The sequence below is a fragment of the Petromyzon marinus genome, chromosome 9, assembly GCF_048934315.1.
Source record: "Petromyzon marinus isolate PM22_M1 ecotype Great Lakes invasive population chromosome 9, UKy_Petmar_22M1.pri1.0, whole genome shotgun sequence".
In the NCBI taxonomy this organism is placed as follows: Eukaryota; Metazoa; Chordata; class Hyperoartia; order Petromyzontiformes; family Petromyzontidae; genus Petromyzon; species Petromyzon marinus.
In genome coordinates, this window is record NC_133675.1 from 10,934,636 (window position 1) to 10,953,781 (window position 19,146).

Sequence of the window (19,146 nt, forward strand, 5' to 3'; positions counted from 1 at the left end):
CCGTCTCTTAATTTCTGTTGCAGAGCAACGGACCCTCGTAAATATTAAAACAATTGCTACGACAGTCCAGTAAATGTATAAACCAAAATTGCGATTAAATGTGGCGTGTACTTCATTATCAGCTCAATCGACACAAGCTAACCTTACCACAAGTCACGAATGCGGTTAATTTATCTCTGAACAGTAACATACAATGGGGGAAGCTGTTAACGTAACGCCCGTTCTGGTATGCGATGGGGAAACGCTTTACAAGTTTATATTGACTACTACAGTAAGTAAACACGCAAATCTTTGGCGACAGCGAACATTGAGGCATTTTAACCGAGGCAAAGGTCAACCCTAATAGCCTTAATAGACTCTTGGGGCAAATGCTGTGTGCGAGCACCTATGACACTCCCCATAGTGACTCTACGTGGGTACACACTACAGTATTACTGTTGCTAGCCTATACACAACACTAACCGTCTAACACTGACGGCACTAAAAAACCGAGGACAGCCAACAACTATCACATTTCGAGTGAAGGCGGCAGCGACGATGGCGACGATCTTGAGCAGCACGACGGGGGATCTCACTCCAACGACGGTCCCTCACAGGGGCCCCTCTCAGCGTGGCCAAGCCCTCTCTCTGGAAGCTACCAGCGGGTTCCCGAGGCTTCCCGATGGGCCCCCCCCCCCCCTCTGTGACCTTTCCCGGAGATGTCGCCCTCTCCTGTCTATCGTGGCCTGCTGATGTGGGTGCTGCTAATACACCGCAGTTACCCTATTCCGCCAGCAGCCAGCGCTATGCCACTACACATGTACTAAAATTGTACTAAAATTGGAATGATACAGAGAAGATGAAGCGTGGCCCCTGCGCAAAGGATGGCACGCAACATTCGTGAAGCGTTGTTGTTTTTGTCTCCCTAGTGGAGATGTTTACGCACAGCACCAGGTACCCATTTCAGGCTGAATCGACCAAGGGGAGGTCCAGGACCGGTTCAAAAATTCGCCACTGTTATTGATCGCGAGTAGGAATTGAACTTGGGTCGCCAGGTTCGTGGCGCCTTGGCACACGCAACGCGTGATTGTCATTCATACACTGTACTTTATTTATAACTAGATGAGAGCTAAGGGGAGGTCAAACGTCTATTTCTTTACAATGCGAGACCTGAGTTTAAACGTGATACCCTTACACACACACTCCACGCTCTGATTATAACAGCAATCACGGCACTTTAGTTTGACCCCATGTCTATTGCTTTGCAAGGACAATAAAGAGGACATTCGTTGTTTATTTAATGTTTTTCAAATGTCACCACATTTACTGCATCCTGCAGGGACTTATGAAAGACGCACAACAAGAAAAGAGATTAAGGCCAATTACAAACGACGCGGTCGATTTCAATGTCATCTTTTATAAAAAAAATATACATAAAACATATTCTCAAGTCACGATTAATGCATTTGGCGAAAGCCGTATCCTTACCCGACTCCCCTTATACTTAAACAGCACGTACTGTGATAATTGTTTTTTTACCCTTTTATCTGGCAACAAAACTGACACCTTTTTTTACAAGGAGTCATGTTTGCATTGACCACAATACCTGCGGTCGGAATGCAAACAAAAAACATAACTCTGATAATGTATGCACTGTCCTTGAAATTGATTGTAAGCAATTCTTACCCCGAGCTCTCATACTCTGATGGTGCATTGTCTTTGAGTTGTGCGCCTTTTGGCGTCATCTGGTCCAACACCATGTGAGACGAGGCTCAAAGGAAAGCTGTCTCGGGTGTGGACCAATCAATATCAAGAACAGTGCCACATACATTATCAGAGTTGTTTTTGTTTGCATTCCGACCGCAGGTATTGTGTTCAATGCAAAGATGACTCCTTGTAAAAAAGGTGTCAGTTTTGTTGGCAGATAAAAGGATAAAAACAATTATCATATTTTGCTACTGGCAAAGGAGGTTCCAATGGTGTAAACACGCACTGTATTTCAACTGTTTTGGCAAATGGCATTCTTATTGTTGTTTCTAAATAGCATTGTATTTAGGCCTCGAGTCAAGAGCTTGTTATGAGCGCATTCACATCCAGTGGGTAAAAATGGATTTTTGTAGTCAATTACTGGCAAGGGAGGAATGATATTTGATATTCGTTCTCATTATTCCTCTCCAATGGCAGAGGTGGCTGGAAAGTCAAGGAATGGAAGGCGCCCGAGAGAGCCTGTAAATCGAGATGGAGCGACAAAATCAGCTGGTGTGGAGGCACCAGGTGGATCATTAACATCGCATATCGTGAGAGGTGGCAGCCTTCATTCGGCAGTGGATTAACCCATGTTTGATTAATGAGTATTCCAGAACCAACTGGTGTGCAGGCACCAGGTGGATATTTATTAACATCGCAGCATCGTGAGAGGTGGCGGCCTTCATCCAGCAGTGGATTAACCCATGGTTGATGAATGAGTATTCCAGAATCATGCTTAAATCTCGAACCAAACCCTCTTGTCGCAACGTGTAACAGTGTAACTATTCGCAATGGCAAGTGGTGCACAAGAATATGAAGCACAGACAACTAAACAAATCAAGACATGCATCAATCACGCTGCCTTAAACTGAAAAAAAACATAATTGGCGACTTTTTATAGCACACAGCTCTACAGAAAGGCCGACGGAGTTGGGGGGGGGGGGGCGACGGAGCCGTGGGGGGGGCGACGGAGCCGGGGGGGGGGCGATGGAGCCCGGGGGGGGGGCGACGGAGCCGGGGGGGGAGGCGACGGAGCCGGGGGGGGAGGCGACGGAGCCGGGGGGGGGGGGCGACGGAACCGGGGGGGGGGCGACGGAGCCGGGGGGGGGCAACGGAGCCGGGGGCGACGGAGCCGGGGGGGGGGGCGACGGAGCGGGGGGGGGGGGCGACGGGCCGACGGCGCAAGCGGAGGGTGCCGACACTGACTCACTCACACATCATACACTGACTCACTCACACATCATGCACTGACTCACTCACACATCATACACTGACTCACTCACACATCATACACTGACTCACTCACACATCATGCACTGACTCACTCACACATCATACACTGACTCACTCACACATCATACACTGACTCACTCACACATCATGCACTGACTCACTCACACATCATACACTGACTCACTCACACCATGCACTGACTCACTCACACCATGCACTGACTCACTCACACCATGCGCTGACTCACTCACACATCATACACTGACTCACACATCATACACTCACTCACACTGCCGCTGACTCACTGACACATCATACACTTACTCACACATCATACACTGACTCACACACATCATGCGCTGACTCACTCACACATCATGCACTGACTCGCTCATCATGCGCTTACTCACTCACACATCATACACTCGCACAACCACTGACCCATTCACTCATCATACACAGGTTCACTCATCGTGTGCTGGCTCACTCGCACATCATACACTCACTCACACTGCCGCTGACTCGCTCACACATACGCTGACTCACTCATCATGCGCTGACTAACACATTGTGCGCTGACTCATACATCATACACTCACTCAAGCCACCACTGACTCACTAACACATCATACGCTGACTCACACATCATACACTCACGCTGCTGCTGACTCGCTCACACATCATGACACTGACTCACTCATCATGCGCTGACTAATACATCGTACGCTGACTCACACATCATACACTCACGCTGCTGCTGACTTATTCACACATCATACACTGATTCACTCATCATGCGCTAACACATCGTGCGCTGACTCGCACATCATACACTCACGCTGCTGCTGACTCACTCACACATCATACACTGGAAGTGTTGTGCTACAAGCTATGGTTGCAAGTTTGGTCGTACGTGTTATGTATATCGTTTATTGTAAAATTTAAAATCACAGTTCCTATGATTACTGTTGTTACATTGTTTTTATAGCTTTATTTTGGTGATTCGAAAACATATGGTAAATCTGAATTGTCTTATGGTTGTTGTTGGCTTGCACCACATTGTGATTTTTGCACACAGTGTTTTCATACGTTTTTTTGTGTGTGGAATATTTGCTGGTTTATTGCAGGATTCTAGATTTGAAGCTTTCGTGACTGCAAGGATTCATGCTCTTTGTTTTTTTCGGTAAAGTCGCGTAGGTAAAATAAAAATAAATGAAAACAACTAAATAAATCACGACGTTTCGGAGGAAACACAAGCTTCCGTCTTCAGGTGGTACAGTCACAGCAAAATCAGCTGTGTCAAGTGAACAGCTCTGGGACACACGGGTTTATATACAGGTTTAGGGGGGGGGAGGAGTCAGGGAGGGACGTGGGTGAGGAGGGGTGGGGAGGGGTGGGGAGGGGTGGGGAGGGGTGGGGAGGGGTGGGGAGGGGTGGGGAGGGAAGGGGAGGGGTGGGGAGGGGAGGGGAGGGGTGGGGAGGGGAGGGGTGGGGAGGGGAGGGGTGGGGAGGGGTGGGGTGGGGAGGGGTGGGGAGGGGAGGGGTGGGGAGGGGTGGGGAGGGGAGGGGTGGGGAGGGGTGGGGAGGGGAGGGGTGGGGAGGGGTGGGGAGGGGAGAGGTGGGGAGGGGAGGGGTGGGGAGGGGAGCGGCTAAGTTAAGCCGCCTTTTGTTCTGCAGGGGGTTCAGGGGGAGGCGGTGGTGTACTTGCACGTTAAACCACCTTTTGTTATTCTTTAGGGGATTTAGGGGGAGGCGGTGGTGTACTTGCACGTTAAACCACCTTTTGTTATGCTGCAGGGGGTTCAGGGGGAGAGCGATGACACGCTGCACGGGGGCGAGTACAACCCACTGGTATAAACGTAATTGGCTGTATAATTATAAGCCAGCTAAGGTTTGACTTGGTTGATGACATCTCTCCAAAAGTTGCTCAATTTAAAACCATCCTCTCGGTTGAAGTTGTGTCTATGTTTGTATATCTGGATGGCTTCATGGACAAATCTTTGGTCGTAACCGGGAGGTTTGCATAGTACTTTGGTATCGGAGAAAACCCAGCGGGTTCTCATGACATTATTTTCTTATTCCGTCGTCGCTTTAAGATATTCTGTATTCATATTTTGTTTGTTGCGGTTGCACCCGACTTAAGAGCCGCATGGCTCACAGGGCTATACCTAATAAATGAAACTTGAAAACTTGAAATATACATTTTAAGATGTTATATATTTTCCGTTGCCCGAAACGTCGTATATTTGATATATATTTCCTTTTAAGGCAGTGTTATTGACGAATGCGTCTTGTGCCTTCTGCTGACATTACAATGCACTGTGTACACAACGTCCCCGAAAAATATTGACAACTTCAACAAATGATAACGGAACACAACTTTGCGTTGCTCACGATACCCCCTCGAGGTCCCCAACCACCACCAATCCCAACGCGCGACCTCAACGTCGCAGCGCTCTGCACCAATCCGCCTGCTGGAGTTGCCCCCCCCCCACCACCACGCCGATCGCGTCCGTCGCGAGTCCCCCCCCCACACCTCCCCCCCCACCGTCACCAACCAACCACAGGTCCCGACGTTACCCAACATCACGTGACCGGCGGCGTCACGCGCATGCGCGTTGCTTGTCCCCGCGCAGGCATGAGCGAGGAAAGATGGCCGACCCCGAGCAGGTAATGGGGGTCGCGGCGGTCGCAGTAGCCGCCGCCGCCGTGGGGTTCGGCGAGAGACTTGGGCGGGCGGAGCGAGATCCCTTCCCCCCGCCCGCTCGCTCCGCCTGGATTAACCGAGCGATCGACGCCTTCGCTCCTCGCACGTTTGCCTCGGCAATCGGCGAGCTCGCCCTCGGCGGCGCGGCTCCGACGCCGGCCGCGGTTAGCCGCTCCCCCCCCCATGTGTAGTTGTTAATAAGATGATGGAGAGGTGCAGCGTTCACAAGGGTGGCCGATTACGTGTGAGAAGACGTTTATTCTTCTCGTCGTTCTCGTTATAGTCGCCGTTGCAATTACGCCTCGGCGTGCAAATGCCGATGTTAATTGACGATGTCTGGAGCCTTCGGTGAAAGTGGGTTATCGGGGGGGGGGGGAGTCGGTACAGTATATGTCAACACTGGCAGTGGTGATGATTAGTTGCTCATTGTCGTTGTTTGCGAGCGTTTAGTCGGTCGCATTTCCTCGGTTACGTTGAACTTTGCAATGGTCGGCGATGAGTGGTTGTTAGCAGTGGACCGGAGCTGATGGAAGATAACCGCGAGGTTGCGTCCATCCACGTGTGCGGGTGTCTGTACTGTGCCGCCACCACACTGTACAGTATTGATCATAAACAAGAATAACCGCATAGCATTGTCGATTTCTAGTTATTAAACATCGATCTTCGGCAACGGCGTTATGAATGAGTGAACAATTGAAAACCAATCTCAGGTACTCGAGCCCCAACTGTCATGCGAGTGCACGATAGGCTCTGATGTTCGGGCCTCCCTTCTACGCCTCACTGCAGTTGCTGCAAGTTTGTGCATTTGTGTTTACGTATGCGTGTGCCTGCATGCGTTTTCATGCAGGCGTCTGCGGGCGTGTGTATATCTATCCGTGTTGTGCTTGTATGTGCCCATTATTGTGATGGAAGGTCTGTTTACGCTTGTGCATTGGCTTATATCCATGGTTGTGCCCGTGCGCATGTGAACGCTCGTGTGTATAACATACATGTGTTTGCGTATGCGGGTATCTTTACTTTAGCAGTTGCAAGGTTAAAACTATGGCCTTTGGTTTTGTACGCGACTGCCTGCGTGGATGTCAGTGAGACCCCGGTCAGTAGCAGCATCTGCAGATTCATATCAATTCGACTCGAGAATAAGGGGGTGGGTGGGTGGGGGAAGAAGGTTGTTTTGCAATTGTACAACATGAGGCTGATACAACTTGAGCAGACAGCGGGCTGCTGTGCAACCAGGGGCCCCCAACGTTAACCACCGTCTGCATCACTGATCCATGCTTTAGCGGTCAGTAAGCAGTGCTCACGCAAGTGTTTACGGTGCAACGAGTTAACGAGTCTCGGTCAGGTCGGCAACGTTCGGCCGTGACCGGAATCCCAGCTCCGTCCTTACATGTGCTTTTGGCTGCAATGGCGCATCCGGTAAAGTCGTTTTCTTCCGGGTTCTATATTTCTAGAAAGCACAAGGTTACCGATAGTTTCTAGAGGCGTTTTTTGTTGTTATTGTTCAAAGCCTATCATGCATATTACGTTTAATCCTGTTTGGAAACGTACTCTATGTACAGTCCTATTCCAGTCCTCTACTGGATGAAGGCCGGACCGCACAATATATAGGTCGTAGGGTTATTTGAACGTCCAATGTATCGGTCAGTTTAGGTTTGTGAAGGTTGGGAGCATAGACATGAGGCATAGTAGTCCCTCTCATCACTGTCCTCTTACACATCATGTTACCCCGCAACCTTAAACAACCTGTTTTGCTTGGCTGTCACCCATCTCAGCACTATCCAGGCTCATCTCTGCTTAGCGCCGATACTTTTGGTCAAAGACACGATACTGTATACCTGTGGGTATTTGTATGCTTTTTCAATATATATTGCCGTAATGAAGATAAATCCGTGAGGGTGTTTTCACCCGAGTTGACATGTTTACTAATGTATATAGAGTAGAAACGTTTAACAAGTGGTGCTTTGCTTCTAAGAATGTTAATGCATTATGTTCAACGAGTATTGTGGCAAGAATTGAATATTTAATGCTTTTGTACACAGTTGAACGTTTGTACCTTGTTTATGTTTTAAAGTGTTTTCTAAATGGTACACATTTCACATTAAACTTCCTGTGAAACAGTTTTCCACGAATCTCAACTGTCTGAATTTTGTTACATTTATAATCAGGCTTGTTTTGAATTTGCTAAAGTTGCAGCGTATCCATACTCTTTGGTTCTATTCGGTAAAGTCACGTAGGTACAAAATACGTGACTTGACCGAATAGAACCAAAGAGTATGGATCCTTGCAGTCACGAAAGCTTCAAATCTAGAATTGCAGCGTATCATTGCACCAAACACTTACATTCACACCTACGTGTTAACGCTTAATGTGTTATACCTTGTTAGCTTTGATTTTGATGGTCTCTTTTGTAAGTTCACTCGCATTAGAAGGATGATTGAATAACCAACCATCCCAGCTTCAGATTCAACCTTCCTTATCAGAGAAAGATCAATTTAATCATTATTGGTCAGTTTTTTTATGGTTTTGAGGCGTGCAGGTAAAATCGAGACACTAATGCATTTATCATTAGTCCCATGCAGCTTAGTGCAAATTGTTTGTCAGAGGAAATTGTGGTTAAATTGTCTGTCATGATGTGCCACTTGTGGACAAGTTTACTCATAAGAAGTGCTGCAGACATGATGAACCATATACCATGCTGAAATGATAAGCACCTAATATGCATGCACTGTGTAATATAGTGGATGAGATGTAACAAATAAACAAACACGAATGCCATTCTAAAATAAGGGATTGGCCATTTTGTTAAACAATTTAACTGTACTGTACTAAAAAAAATGTGTGTGGAAATATGCAAATGCGATATCAACGGTCACATGTTAGGTGCATGTGCTTACACCCATGCACTCGCATTGTAGCAAGCAAGCACTAACAACCATGTATAGAGCATTATATTTTTTTTGAAAGCATTATATGTCAATCATTGCCCAATATATTGAGTATTGGATACTGGTAAGCTGTGGCAAATTTTCTCTAGCGGTATTGTAGTTTTCATGAAAATATAAAACGTGTGACGACCTTATAACATTCTGTAAAAAGTGTTCAGAATTAATGGAGTTATTTAGTATAAGCAATGAATGAAAATGCTCTATAAAGTCACGTTCTCATCATCGATGTTCTGTCCTTTTAAAAACTTGTGTTTTTCTCATCTGAAGGAGGTGCCAAGTGCGATTGTTTCAATGCAGAATCTGGAAGTTTCATAAAAAATAAACAGCAATATGTGAAAAACAAACGTGATATGTGCCGTTGCTGTGATGCTTTCAGAGCTTTGTGATTAGTGCATTACTCTGGTCCTGGTCAAGAGGCCATCATGGCCAAAGTTACTGGCAAATGTCCTGTGCTTGGCTGAAAGGTCTCCATAGCATTGTAACAGTAAAATCATAAACTGTGGATGCATAGTTAATTTGTTTGCAAAATAAACACATTTCAAAGCTCTTTGTTACGGTAAGCTTAAGCCTTTACAGTAAACGTTCAATTTTAGAGAAGTAAGTATTTTTGTGATCTGTGATTATTACAATTCGTAATTGACATGGTGCCTTCCTCCCTTGTATATACTCTGTCTTCTCGACAGAGCCTAGCACAGCTGGAGCTGCTGTGCAAGCAGCTATACGAGACGACGGACACATCCCAGCGTGTGCAGGCCGAGAAAGCCTTGGTGGACCTCACCAACAGCCCCGAATGTCTCAGCCAGTGCCAGCTGCTGCTGGAGAGAGGGAGTGTATGTTACTTTTATTTGCTTACTCATAAAGTCCCTACAAGTGACGTCTCTGTGATGTGTATCTGTTCTACCTACTTTATGGTTCCTTAATGCTTGTGAAGAGGCACTGCATGATACACTTGCTATTTAATGACGTATTTCGCCAAAAAGTTAAGTTTTGCTAACCGTGATGATCACGGCTAACATCAGTGGCGAGTGATATTTAAACCAGTACTGGGCCCGCCACCCCCCTTTCACCAACTCATGCTGACCAGCATGGTCAAGTTTTTAAAAAACTCCCTTGTTCAGTCATAATCCCCTCCCTATTTGGAAGTTGATGGTGTAGGGAGCCCTTCGTCCAGCAGTGGATTTACAAGGGGTGTGAATGTCTAATTACTTAGTTGTCTTGTTTCTTTAAGTCCAATTTTCACGAGGGTCCCTTACCAACCCTGCAAGAATATGCTGAAAATTACCACCACGAGCACACTTAAAATGTGGTTTATAACACTGAAAACAACTAAGAGCAAAATTTGTATGTATCCCCACACAAACTGTGAGATCTCTGAGTAGATGTGTGCAGTTCCAACTGTTGTGTCACCGAGTACTGACATCACTGGCCTGGAGTAATGCACTGATGCTGCGACACTGAAGGCACTGGTTGCTCAATCTGTTCGCATTTTTTGCAAGATGCAGTACATTCATCCCCGGTACTGCTTGTGTGGCTGCTTTAAAAATTGTGAAACATTTAGAAAAGACTTCTGTTTGTCAAAGATATTTGGAAAGCCTTGTTTTGTGTTGAAATGTGTCCGATATCAATATAAATGTATCAATGAAGTAGTTTAATGTTTTAGAATGCAGTCATTTGGGGTAAACCTCTAAAAATACAACTTAATTTTACGTTTCTCTAGTTAAAATATAGCGCATTCACACGAGTTCATTTCTGCACGCTGTCTTATCTGCAAGGCTAAGGTGCCCCTTAGTTCAGTGTTAATTCGATGAATTTCAACAGCAGCAGTGGCTCTGAAATAATCCACCCTTGATGCGATCAACAAATGTTTTATTTACTCTTAATCATGTTTGTTCATGTTACAGCCCTTTTGGGCCCTTGGTTCCTGCGGTGAATTTGATATTCACCTGTTACGTGTTTGGAATTTTTTTAATTGAGGTCCTTGATACCTTTTGCCTTTATCTTTTTAACCGCAAAGTTGAATATGTTATGCATGCATGCATGCACATTTTAATAGCAGGGAAATTTAAAACACCAGAAAGCTCTTGAGTCGAACATGATCATTTCTTCTTGAGTTGTGCAATATGATATGCTAACTTCTCGACGTGGCAATAATGCAGTTTATAAAATGCACTATTTGACAGACACAAACGTCCTTGACTGTTGAGACAAACTCAATGTCGCCTGGGACTTTAAGTGTCTCTTAAAAGCCAGTGTAGATTAAACGCTGCTGTGAATGTGCAGCGGGGGTGGCGTTCCAGACGGCGGGGGCTGCTACAGAGAAATGACACCCGGCAGTAACGGACCTCTGGGCCTTGGTGTAGAGCAGAGGTAGTGAGTTGCGAAATTTTTGATAATAAATGAAGTGCCTAAGTATTCCTTTTTTTGTTCTATCTGTTTAAATGATTGCTTTTGTGTTTGTGGTTTTATCCTATAGTCTTCATATGCCCAGTTACTCGCAGCTACATGTCTCTCCAAGCTGATCTCACGGACAAACAATCCCCTTCCCCTGGAACAGAGAGTCGACATTCGTAAGTAGAAGTTCTAACTGCGAGTTATGTTGCTTGAAACCTGGACAGAGAATGTTTGCATGTTGTACTTTCACACCTTGCATAATATGTTGGACTTTCCCCAAAAGCTAAGTTCACGTTTAAAATTAACACAATGGATTTAAGTCAGTGTTGTTCTTTTGTAACATTTATCTTTATATATAATTTGTGAATGTGTCTGTTAGAAATGTTTTGCATACTTCCCGACATGCAACAAACTTGAAATTTGGCATGTGGGTAGTTTCCAGACTGTACACCATGCAAAAAGTAAAAAAATAGACTTGTGTATTTTTCTTGGGGGGGGGGGGGTACAATAATGTATATATTTTGCACGGCAAGTGAGCTGTGACGTTACATCTGTGATGTCACCCGCATGCGGAAGCGTTACGCAGTGTGCCTGCTGATGTCACACATCCCCCCCCCCCCAACCTTCCGTGAGTAAAGTGCCATACAAATGTGTTGCAGGTCTAAGGCGTTCTTCACGCAGCATTGGTTTATTGTTTGAGTTGTTTACTGCCGTACGCACCCTGACAGTTGGGTATCTGCAGCAAGCGCGTGTATGTGTACCTATGGATGCGCGCACACGTGTGTGTGTGTGTGGGGAGCGGTAGTGTTGTGGTTAGCACGCTGCGCTACGAACCCGGCGACCCGAGTTCGATTCCCGCTCATGGCCACCACCGGTGACGATTATTTGAACCGGTCCTGGGCCTCCCCTAGGTCGACTCAGTCTCAAACGAGTAACAGGTGTGGTGTGTGAACATCACCACTGGGGAGACAAAGGCGGCCAGGCGTGGTGAATCCAAGTCCCGGGCGAAGCCGGGTAGTAAAGCTAGTTATTTATAGATGTAAGTTGAAGTCAACCTGAAAGTTAACATTGTGGTATGCAGCATAACCCAATTTTATATCATCTTGAAGTTGCTTAAAATGTTACTGACTTTACACTTGTTTTAACATTTTGATTTCATGCTCCTAATATATTGGGTTTTAAATTCTCCCTGAAGAAATACATGCCATTTATTATTTCAGCTGAGAAGCTAAGCAGGTTCGAGCCTGCATAGAGCTTGGGCGGGTGACAATCATGCACAAAAACAGGTGTTGTAGGCTGCTGCGGGGCTACTTTTTCAGTGGAGGGCAATGCAACAAATTCCATTGTTTGGAAGTATGTTCCAAGCCTTCAGCAGCCTGCATATGAGTGTGGTGAAATACGGTAAAATAACCCTCATGATGTGCATGGCTGCTGGGAGGCCCTGATTCAGCACTGGATTACAACGAGGCCATACATGTGCACTTTTTGTACACACGTGTACAATACTGCGCGTGCCCATTGCATCGTCTCAAGGCGCTGACGTCCCTCTCCCATTGGCCGTGTGTGGCAGGAAACTACGTGCTGTCATACCTGGCGTCGCGGCCCAAGCTTGTCTCCTTCGTGACGCAGGCGCTCATCCAGCTGTACGCACGTATCACTAAGCTCGGCTGGTTCGACTGCGACAAGGACGAGTTCGTTGTGCGAAACGTCATCACCGACGTCACCAAATTCCTGCAGGTGACCGAGCGGAATTTATGGGGCAGCCGGGATGCCCTCCTGCAGACAACGCCTTACTTTCGTTGCATGCCCAGTGTGTTGTTCTGAATTTACAAACTGCCTCTTTTGAGTGTGTGGTGCGTGAAACAGCATGTATCAAAATGTTTTTAAGACATTTATTTCTTGCTTACAGGGTAGTGTAGAACACTGCATGATTGGAGCGATGATCCTTTCGGAACTGGTCAGCGAGATGAATCAAGTACGTAATGATGCGCTTGGTTAACGGTTTTATTTGCAATAGAATATTTCATTAATTGAGTAATTGGAAATTTGTTCAGCCTAATTGTTTTTCTTTCTGTAGGCGGACACAACGCGACCAATAACGAAACATCGTAAAATTGCATCTTCGTTTCGAGACGTTTCGTTGTATGAAATTTTCACCCTCTCCTGCACACTGCTCAGAGAGGTGAGTGGTGTTTACAAGTTGGGATGAAGGCCCTCCCGTGCTGCGTTCTTTTCTCACAGTCTACCGATGCAATGATCCACCTAGCTTCTTTTGCACACAAATGTATTCAATTGCTCCATCTGCTTTTACTTTCCCTCCATCATCAGCATTGACTGTCGGGCACAATCCCTTCTCGTGACATGTCCCGCTCGGACCCGCATACTTTCTTTACAATTATCAAGATGTCTAATGTGCATTTTATCTCTGATCTGCATGTTCCTCTTTCTGTCTCTCACTTGTAATCTCTCCATGCTTCTTTGCTCATGTTTGAGTTTTTGTCAATGTCTCTAGTCCGTGGCAGGTGAAATGCAATTGTTGATATATTTTTTTCTTCGCTCACATTGGTATGTTGCGTTATGTTTTGAGTTTTTTTCGAATGCACTCCAACCTACACTTGTCCACCTCCTTTGTTTCATCATGTTGGTCCTGGTTCTCCTTCAATAACTACCCTAGGTATATGTACCGCGATGTGTTTTCCATTCTCCCTGAAACCGATGTATTCCATCATTTTGTGAACTTGATGAACATAACTTTTTCGTTTTTCTCGTATTTACCTTGAGCCCAACTCTGCTGCCCTGTTTATTAATCGTGGAATTTGACAGCCTGTGCACTGGCAAATAAAATCTTCCACCTCAAGGGATATTCCAGGGGAAATAGGTAATAGATACGCTCTTTTCGTGCAGTTAATTTCTATTGGGTGTTATATTTTCTCTGTGTTTTTGTTTCTTTATTTCTACAATCCAATTTTGGAATCATCCTATATGTTCAATGTGAATAACTTTGGCCAATGTACGGCTCTGAGTCCATATTTGAAAAGAATGTATTTTGTTAATTTCTTCATGCAGTCTCATTGTAGCTGCTCTATTTTTGTAAACTTTTGAAATGATATCAATCATTTAATGGTGCCTCAATCGTTCTTCCATTCAAAAAGGGTGATAAAACTGACTTGATGAATTATAGACCTGTTAGGCCTTCATCACCTGCCTATAAACTATTCACAAGGTCATTCGGAACACAATAACGAAAACTGTGAAGATCAACCAACCACATGAACAAGTCTGATAAAGGAAACATTTCTCAACTATATATCATGCACATTATTTAACGTCTTGCGTATGGAAATATTCAAGAGCTGAATGCTAATGTCGAGGTCTGCTCACCACAAAAGGGCTTCAGGAAAGCGTTTGTGTCATCTTACTATTCCTCCGCTGAAGAAGTGCGGACTAGAGTGGTTTGCTTTGTGGTCCATCGTTTGTGTTGCATGGCCACAGTCGCACTGTGGCTTGTCTTTAATTTTCCAATTATTTCACTGAGATCTGGAAAAGGCCGAATATCAAACGCCATTATTTATTTATTTCCTTTATGGTAAAGTCACGTAGATCTATCTTTTGGTAAAAATCACATAGATCTAGCTGGTAAAATCACGTAGATCTATCTACGTGACTTTACCAAAAGAACCAAAGAATATGAATTCCTGCTGTCACAAAAGCTTTAAGTCAAAATTAATTAAAATACATTTGGCTAAAAAAGCTTTCACAAACCAACAAACAGAAGCCTAACTCTACATGTACAGAAATAAAACATGGCTATATGTCCTGGTAATATTAGTAGCAAAATACACCTAATGAATGTTTAAACAAGTTAGGAAGCATGGCTATGCCTCAATTATGTAATTAATGCCAAGTTTTTTTTTGTCTTGGGAAGGATTTGATTTAACATTGTGGAAGCTGAAGGGTAGCTGTTAGGACAATATGTATTTGCATGTTTTAATATATTGCGATTCTTAATCAATGTGGCTATATTTCAGTTTGGTTAGTCCATAATTGCAGGGCAACTTTATAAGAATGTTTCATTAATATTGGATCATCTTTATGAGAGTCCAAACCGCAGCCACCCACCCCCACCCTACATTACAGACGAACATAACTAACGCATAATCTCTCTTAACCTTGCTGTGAAAGTCTTTAATAAGGCATTAAATAATATTTGCTCAAAATATGTTACTTTAAAGTTAACATTTCTAATTAAAGTGTTTTACTGCTTGTGTTACATATCTGCATATAAAGAATGCATATCCAAACAGGAAATTTGATTGTCATCCATAGCTTGATAAGTGTTCATAACAAAGCATGAACTTCAGTGACAGAAAATTACATACTTGCCGAGAACAATAACGTGCATTCATCTCTGCCAGGTGTATTGTATTTAAATTTGAACTGCAAACAGTAAAAATCAATTAGGTTATAAAACATACAAACATTCGAATTGCTCTTATTTTATACTGTGTGCAATAACAGATGTTAAAACGGACTTTGATTACACTGCAAGTTTATTAAAACATACAGCATAATACCTGCTATATTTTTTTATTTGGAGTGCATTGATGAAAGCAGGTATACACAGCACCATTATTATTCTGGTTCTGGTCTTAATCATTTTTGGTAATTATAAAAAAAAATCACAAATCACTGAATGCTGACTTTACTCCGAACTATACTCTAGAATGCGTATCCAAACAAAAGCTGAACAGTCCACAATGAAGCAGATAGATGCATGCTGGGAACTATAAACAAAAAGATAAACACATGTATCACACTATTATATAAAGTTTTGCTGGCTGGCGGGCAGAAGAGTGGGCAAGTGCATGGTGGTGACATCGTGGGAAGCGGTGGTGTAGCGGTGAGCATGCTGCACTACGAACCTGGCGACCGAGGTTCGATTCCCACTCATGGCCAACACCAGTGACGATTATCTGAACCGGTCCTGGGCCTCCCCTAAGTCGACTCAGCTTCAAATGAGTACCTGGTGTGGTGTGTGAACAAAGCCACTAGAGAGGTAAAGGCGGCCGGGCGTTAAGCTGGCCACCCACCCCCTCGTGTGCCGGTCTGGCCTTCATATGTGCTCGCTAACAGCACTTATACCAAGTCTGTTAAGGCTATACGCGAGATCTTTGTCTTTGGTGGTGGCGTCACCGTGCACATCTGCATGATGACATCACAGCATACCACAACATTGAGCCCCGCCCCCACCACCTACACCGACCCGAGCCGTGGATCGCGTGCAAATGCGCGGGCAGTGCTAATATAATCAGAGAACCAATGCAAATTAGACATCGTATTGAATTAAGAGAAGTGGCTTTTGGGCAGGGCACGTGGTTAACATGTGAGACTGGTGCCAGAACGGCAAAGAAGGGAAAATGTCTGAGAAGATGAACACAGAGCTAGAGTAATGAGATCGGCTCATGCCTACTATAATAACCCAGGAATGTCTGTCCTTAACGCTCGTGACGTCACTCAACATCGACCAGCCCCCATTTATATTCATGGGTTGGTGACGTCCTCCAAATGGGCACCCATTTGGCACCCCAACCCCTCATTAATAATCATGAGCGGGTGATGTCACTCCACATCGAACAGCCCCCCTCATTAATAATCATGAGCAGGTGACATCCTCCAAGTGGACACCCCCCCCCCATTATTATCTTACCTACTGTCTGTGCAACGCTCGTGACGTCACTCCACGTCGACCAGCCCCTCATTAATTATAATCATAAGGTAACGCCCTCCAAATGGACACCGCCCCCCATTCAGCTGAGGCGCCTCCTCCCCCCTCCTCGGCGTCAACTTACAACCCTCACTACATAAGCAGAACCCTCACGTCATCACATGATCTCTGTAACGCTGTTGTTGAGACATCGAAGTAAAAAGGACGTCAGGATGAACAAGGGATTATAACCTTAAAATGAAATAGGTCTGTCACCGCGCCCTTACAAATTGCACACGAATTTATGCAATAAATATGTCACGGTCTGCTTTTCGCTTGCAAGTTTCAGATTTACTGCAATACACCCGTCCTTGGACAGGCAAAAGGATAGTTTGCACGGAGCAACATGGATTGTGGCATCACACGGCCACGAGGCATGGCAAGGACATGGGGAAGCCTTCATCCAGCCATGGATAGATAATGGCTGAGGATGATGAGTAGTTATAAATCCATTGTTTCCACGGTGCCAGTTGTGAGCAGTAGATGTGTGTAACCTTTAAATAATATTGACAATTGGCAAAAATGTAATAAAGTGTAATTAAGAAAATTTTTGTATTTCCTATTTTGCATATTACCATAAATTAGTACCCTTTGTTAATCCACTGCTGGATGAAGTCCCCCTCCACCCATGCGGTGTTGGTAATGGTGGTTATTAGACCATACTTCACAAAGCCAGTCAGTACAGATGAAGCCTTAATGCAATGACCAAACTTTTACATGTTTCAGAATGGGTGAACACTATTTTTTACTGACATAAAGGATTTGAAAGAATAAAACTCATAAATGTAACATATTAACACTTAAAATGATCTCTTCATCAAAATTTCAACAGCTGTTAAGCACTTCCCTGCGACAGTTCTCGACACCGCCCAGTTTTAATTCTGGCAGTCATTTATAAATCGCTGTGTGAAAGTGCTTTTTGTAACTTTAACGGTGGTGGTTAAAGGCTCCGTAAAAAATAGATGAATGAGAATGGCTTTAAGTGAAAGTTAGTGGCTCATTGACTTCGATTTTCTTTCACACTCAAGCAAAAGTACTTTCGATGACTGTTGTAGTGTTGAGCAAACAAAAGTTGCTGTGCAAATAGCAGCAGCAAGTCTACTTACAATGTCAACACGTTATGTCACCCTTGCAGAGAGCAGATTAACATTTTAACAAAACAGTTGCGGCTTACTTTAAAAAAAAACTAGCAATATCTTTAGATTTAAAGAATTTGAAGGCTAATTTAAGCTGCCGCTGATTTTATGTGGCTTACACTGTAGATAAAAATATAACCCCCGTGTAAAGTTTTAGCAAAGCATGTTTAAACAGGACAGAAAATGAGAAACAATACAAAGAAGACAGAACAAGCAATAATACAACAATTGATTTTATCATCAAATTACAACCCCAAGTTATTGCATTTCATTGAATCGCCCTGTGCCTACTCAGTACTACATGCTTGCTTAAAGCAGAGTTACCGAATGTGCTAGTTTTGCCGACAGTCCTCGTTTGGCCAGACAATGGCCAGGGTCACCTGAGCAGTAGACAGGGTCAGTAGTGGAGGGGTAGGTTCATCGTCAGAAACACGGAGACCACCAGCTGCTGGGCAGAACTCGTGCTTAAGTAGTTGTGGGCGGGGCCGATCAAGGGAGGGGCTGTCAGCTCACCATTTGTACTGCTTGAATCGCCTTGAATTTTGATAGCTTTAACTTGTACTTGGTTTGGAAAAACAACCAAAGGGTAGTGTAGTATTTGATTCAAGAGCGACTGGCGTGTGTACGTGCCTGTGCATGGGTGTGCGTGCTCCTTCGGGGGCACAGCTGGTGCATCTGCCAGTCATCTCAGTCAACCCATGGCACCTAGATCTGTTCCGTGACCTGTCAGCGAGTCTTCGACACTTCACGTGGCCTCACAGTGCACTTGGCCTGGCACAAGCGCCGTAGTGACGTCGCCAGCACTCAATGGCGAATGGCAGCTGTTGTTGTGCTCCATATGGCACCTTCATCGGTGCTCGCTAACAGCACTTGCCCCAACAGTCGTATTGAAGGCTATACGGGGGATCTTTGTCTTCGCACTCCATAGGCATCGGGCAAGAACCTGGATCTGAGCGACGAGCGGCAGCATGGGCTGCTACTGCATCTCCTTAAACTCACCTACAACTGCCTCAACTTCGACTTTATCGGAGCCTCCAGTGACGAGTCCTTCGAAGACCTGTGCACAGTGCAGATCCCCACCAGCTGGAGATCAGGTGCCGTGAGCCGACACACGAGGGCACGTCGACTGCGCCCCAGGCTTCAAACGAATCGTGCAGAGACCGCTGCTGTGCTAGAATTTTAATTGGCCTAATATTAAATCGTTCTAATGCCGTGCGGATTATGGGGGTTATTCGACCATACTTC

At 45.0% G+C, this 19,146-nt stretch overlaps 1 protein-coding gene and 1 non-coding gene across 4 annotated transcripts in view; both read left to right on the plus strand.

Annotated features, from left to right (window-relative positions):
- Positions 1-791: 791 nt before the first annotated feature.
- Positions 792-899, plus strand: LOC116940765 (U6 spliceosomal RNA). The gene has a single exon (XR_004402589.1). It is a non-coding gene; the product is annotated as a U6 spliceosomal RNA (small nuclear RNA).
- Positions 900-5,519: 4,620 nt separating this feature from the next.
- The window catches only part of XPO7 (exportin 7), an 83,839-nt gene continuing 70,212 nt past the window's right edge, over positions 5,520-19,146 (plus strand). For 2 of the 3 annotated variants that reach the window (XM_032950507.2, XM_032950509.2), the window contains exons 1-7: positions 5,520-5,628; positions 9,294-9,440; positions 11,084-11,177; positions 12,572-12,738; positions 12,911-12,976; positions 13,079-13,183; positions 18,830-18,995. In XM_032950507.2, coding sequence (XP_032806398.1) covers positions 5,611-5,628; positions 9,294-9,440; positions 11,084-11,177; positions 12,572-12,738; positions 12,911-12,976; positions 13,079-13,183; positions 18,830-18,995 — 763 coding nt within the window. In that variant the 5' untranslated portion in view covers positions 5,520-5,610. Of the gene's footprint in view, positions 5,629-5,859; positions 7,082-9,293; positions 9,441-11,083; positions 11,178-12,571; positions 12,739-12,910; positions 12,977-13,078; positions 13,184-18,829; positions 18,996-19,146 lie in introns of those variants that run through there. The other variant, XM_032950508.2, reaches the window with a different exon arrangement.